Source organism: Pteropus alecto, unplaced genomic scaffold (genome assembly GCF_000325575.1).
Source record: "Pteropus alecto unplaced genomic scaffold, ASM32557v1 scaffold312, whole genome shotgun sequence".
In the NCBI taxonomy this organism is placed as follows: Eukaryota; Metazoa; Chordata; class Mammalia; order Chiroptera; family Pteropodidae; genus Pteropus; species Pteropus alecto.
Window position 1 is genome coordinate 2,967,524 of NW_006433948.1, and position 4,440 is coordinate 2,971,963.

The 4,440-nt window shown below is 55.5% G+C and overlaps 1 protein-coding gene across 1 annotated transcript; it reads left to right on the forward strand.

Annotated features, from left to right (window-relative positions):
• Positions 1-1,174: 1,174 nt before the first annotated feature.
• Positions 1,175-2,486, forward strand: GJB1 (gap junction protein beta 1). The gene is made up of 2 exons (XM_006908535.2): positions 1,175-1,246; positions 1,538-2,486. Exon 2 carries the CDS (start codon positions 1,554-1,556, stop codon positions 2,403-2,405), a length of 852 nt encoding a protein of 283 aa, XP_006908597.1. The 5' UTR covers positions 1,175-1,246; positions 1,538-1,553; the 3' UTR covers positions 2,406-2,486.
• The last annotated feature ends 1,954 nt before the right edge of the window (positions 2,487-4,440 follow it).

The window sequence follows — 4,440 nt, forward strand, 5'->3', positions numbered from 1 at the left end:
CTAGACACGGGGCTTCTGTCACTGCCCCTGTGCTGGGGACATTTCCTTCGAACTTAATGGCAGAAGTGGTGGGAGGTCGGGGGAGGCTTCTTGCCTGCCTGAGGAAGAGAGGGGAACTTCTTCCCTGGAGGAACTGGCAAGCTGAGGAAGCCAGGAGGTCACAACGTACACTTGACATTGGGGGCAGGGCAGCAGCGGAACTGTCTGTTTCATTTCACAGGGACACTATAAGTCAGCAACAGCACTGGGGATAAAAAAAAAAAAAAAACAAACATATTGGGTTTGGCAGCCCACTTAGTCCTCTTCCTGATGACGTCCTCACTGCCCTCAGTCAGCGGCCATGGCAGTGGAGCCGGGCTGAGGACGCGCCGGTGGCGTCACTGAACCTCACAATAACCCAGGGATCACTGCCATTTAGGGATGAGCGTCAGGCTCAAAGAAGTTCTGTCACAGCCCAAGGTCGCATTAGTGCAGAACCAGGATTCCAAGCCAAAGCCGTCTGACTTGCTGCTTGCTCGCTTACCTCGGCCTGTCTCCTTCTGGCTTGGGCTCCCCCGTGCCCACCTGTAAGCGCAAGAATATACTGTGGAAAGAGCTTAGATTTCTGCTTCACATCCTTTTGTGTTTCATCCAACTCTCGAGTGAGCGACCACTTCTCTGAGCTGCAGCCTCCTCATCTGGAAAGACCTGGGTAACTGTCCTTAGAGGATGGCCAAGAGGCTCAAAAGAAAGAATACGTGGGAAAACGCCTAACGGGGTCCCTGGCTTGACAAATATGAGCTCCCTTTCCTGCCCCGTTCCCTAGAGCGGATCTAAGCCAAGGAAAAATCGAGCGGATGCGGAGTTTCTAGTAGGGTCGTGGGGAAGGGCCTCAGCCCAGAGCCTCCTGGTCCCCTCCGGTCCCCTCTTCCGTGCCCCTGGTGGGGCTGTTGGGCGGGTGCCGGCGATGGACCGGGCGGGCACAGAACAGGTGGGTGCAGGCTGGGTGTCCGGCGCTGGGACACAAGTGCTCTGTGTGTAGGGTGGGCGGAAGTCAGCGCGTTTGATCTGAATTCTAAAGGGCGTTGTTCAGAGCCCCACAAAGGTCCCATTGTGCAGACACTGGGTATAAAGCAGCATATGACTCCTCAGCACCGGGCGGCGATGAATTGGGACGCAGGCGTGGACCCAGGGCCCACTCCCCCGGGACAGACATGAGACCATAGGGGACCTGTCTGGGTGGCCTCAGGGATAGGCGCTCCCCAAGGTAATAGGGCTTGGTTGGGTTTGCCCCGGGGCCAGAGTTGAGGAGCCGGGGGACGAGGAGCAGAGAAATGGCAGAGGGCGGAAGGAAGACGAGCCTGGTAGAAGAAGGGGCCGGACAAGAAACAACATTGGACGAAAGCGAAGAAGGGAGATGGGGCTCAGGGAGGTCCAGTCAAGTGAGGGGGACGAGCAGCGGCTGGCACGGGACAGGGTGATCACGCAAGCTATGAGTACCCTTCCTCCCACCCTGTCGCCGGCTCTCTGACGGCTTGCTTTGTGGCTCGTCTTGCAGGTGTGAATGAGGCAGGATGAACTGGACGGGTCTGTACACCTTGCTCAGCGGCGTGAACCGACATTCTACCGCCATCGGCCGCGTGTGGCTCTCGGTCATCTTCATCTTCAGAATCATGGTGCTGGTGGTGGCTGCGGAGAGCGTGTGGGGCGATGAGAAGTCTTCCTTCATCTGCAACACCCTGCAGCCCGGCTGCAACAGCGTGTGCTACGACGAGTTCTTCCCCATTTCCCACGTGCGGTTGTGGTCTCTGCAGCTCATCATGGTCTCCACCCCGACTCTCCTCGTGGCCATGCACGTGGCTCACCAGCAGCATGTGGAAAAGAAGATGCTGCGACTTGAGGGCCATGGGGATCCCCTGCACATGGAGGAGGTGAAGAGGCACAAGTTCCACATCTCAGGGACACTGTGGTGGACCTATGTCATCAGCGTGGTCTTCCGCCTGCTGTTCGAGGCCGCCTTCATGTACGTCTTTTACCTGCTCTACCCTGGCTATGCCATGGTGCGGCTCGTCAAGTGTGAGGCCTACCCTTGCCCCAACACAGTGGACTGCTTCGTGTCCCGCCCCACCGAGAAAACCGTCTTCACCGTCTTCATGCTGGCCGCCTCTGGCATCTGCATCATCCTCAACGTGGCGGAGCTGGTGTACCTCATCATCCGGGCCTGCACGCGCCGAGCCCGGCGCCGCTCCAATCCGACCTCCCGAAAGGGCTCGGGCTTCGGCCACCGTCTGTCACCCGAATACAAGCAGAATGAGATCAACAAGCTGCTGAGCGAGCAGGATGGCTCCCTGAAAGACATCCTACGCCGCAGACCCAGCACTGGGGCCGGGACGGCTGACAAGAGCGACCGCTGCTCGGCCTGCTGATGCCAGGAACCAGGCAACCTCCCATCCAGCCCTCACCTGCCCCGGGCCTGCCCCTCCTTCTCCCCCGGCTGCCAGGGAACACTCCAGCCAAACCCACCCCCTCACTCCTTCCACTCCTCCAGGGGGACACTCCACGACAGTACTCCAGGTTATTGGGGGGTTAGGATGCTCTGACGGCTTCTCCAGTTCAGAAGCTACTCTTAACCCTGTGCTGTCACATACCCTATTTCTGGAGTCCCACCGCTGGGGAGGGACATGGGCGAGTGGAGCGGAGGGAGGGTGCTGCGGACCTGTGGGTGGAGGAGGGAGGGAGCGGGAGAAGGAGCGAGAGCACTTGCCGCGAGGCCTCAGGGAAAGGAGGACAGGTCTGGGGTGGAGGAGTTAGGGAGGGAGAGAGAAGCAGGCGGATGAATTGCAGTGGGGGTTGGTCAGTGCTGCCTTCGCCTCAAGTCCCAAAGCCTCTCTCTGCCTGACACATTACACATTAAACAGGATTTTACAGTAAATGAAGAGGTGGCTTGTGTGTTTGTCAAGTTCTCTTTCCTGCAACCTCTGACCTCCCCCTGGCCGAGCCGGCCTCGGCTTTTTGCTGATCAAGAAAGGAATGGGTTAAAGAGGTAGGATCTGCTTGCGAAAGCAGACGCTTAGCTGTTCTCTCCCGTTTTCTTTTTTTTTCATTATTTTGGTTTTTGCGCGCCCCCCCCTCCATTTTTTAATAACAGCTTTATTGGGATCTAATTCACTTACCTCCATCCTGATTTTATTTTTGAAGCCACTTGAAGTGTACAGTTTATTGAGTTTTGGTAATTATGTGCAGTTTTATAAACATGGCCACGATATACCAGAAAACATTGACATTACCTCCAAAAGTTTCTTTGGGCCCCTACTGATTTTAAAAAGATTACAACGACGACTCCCTCTGGAGAAACAGGAAATGGTAGAGAAATTTCCGGGAGTAGCTAGCACACCTTCTCTTCGTACCTTGGTGAGGCCCCCACCCCTGCACCCCTGGGAGGAGTAGCCCCCTTCCTCCCTCGAAATCCAGCATCCGCTGCTAACTAATACCCATTGCACAATGAACTTGACCCCTTTCCTTTGCACCTAGCCCCTGATTCTCCCCTCCTCCCTACTTTCCTTCCCAGAGATGTCTCCACCAGAGGTCAAACATCTCATGGCATCACACTCCAGAGCAGCAGGTAGCCTCCCCTCCCTCTGTCAGCGCTGGTGGGAAAAGCCCCAGGGTGGGACTTGCCGAAGCTGTGTTCAGGTCCTGCTTCTGTCACTTATTAGCAAGGCGTTCCCTCCCTCAAGCCTCAGTTTCTTCGTGAGCCAACAGGGCTGGCTTCGCACATCTCCTAAGCTGCCTCTGGGATTCTGAAAAGACCAACCCCCCCAGCCTCATGGGGTCTCCCCTTCTCAGATCACTGCCCTCCCCAATGGCCCCTCAGAGTGAAAGTTTCCCCTAGAAAAGATTTCTCTCCTCTGCTTTCCTACCTCCTAGCAGAATAAAAAATTCTCTGCCACTCTCTGCCAGAGCGCAGTGACTCCGTGAGGGAACTATGTCAGAAAGGAAGAGAAAACCAGGCATAATCTTATCAGACTGTTCTCTACAGTCTTTCTCCTTCAAACAGAAGACAAGGAATTTTTCCTCATTCAAGGAGCTTTCTCCTTTGGAAAGAAAAGGAGCGGGTAAGTATTCCTTTCCCCCACACTCAGCAACCCCCGACACAGAGTTTCCCCTCTCTCAAAAGACACAACACGACACGCGACGCACGCAGAGCATCTCCCCTCTGTCGAAAAGGCCATCAAGAGAAAGATATTCTTTTGAAATTTCCATCGTGATTCCACAAAGGAACCTCATGCCTACGGCACACAGAGATGCTAAATCCATCATCACCTCCGAAATCTAGTTTCTCTTCAAAAGATTCTATGAATCCCCCTCAGAGAGAGGCTCCAGCTCCAGATCAAGGCTTTCCTCTCCAGGGGGCAGTGGTGGGACGATAAAGCTACCCCAGCTGGGCGCTACGGCCAAAGA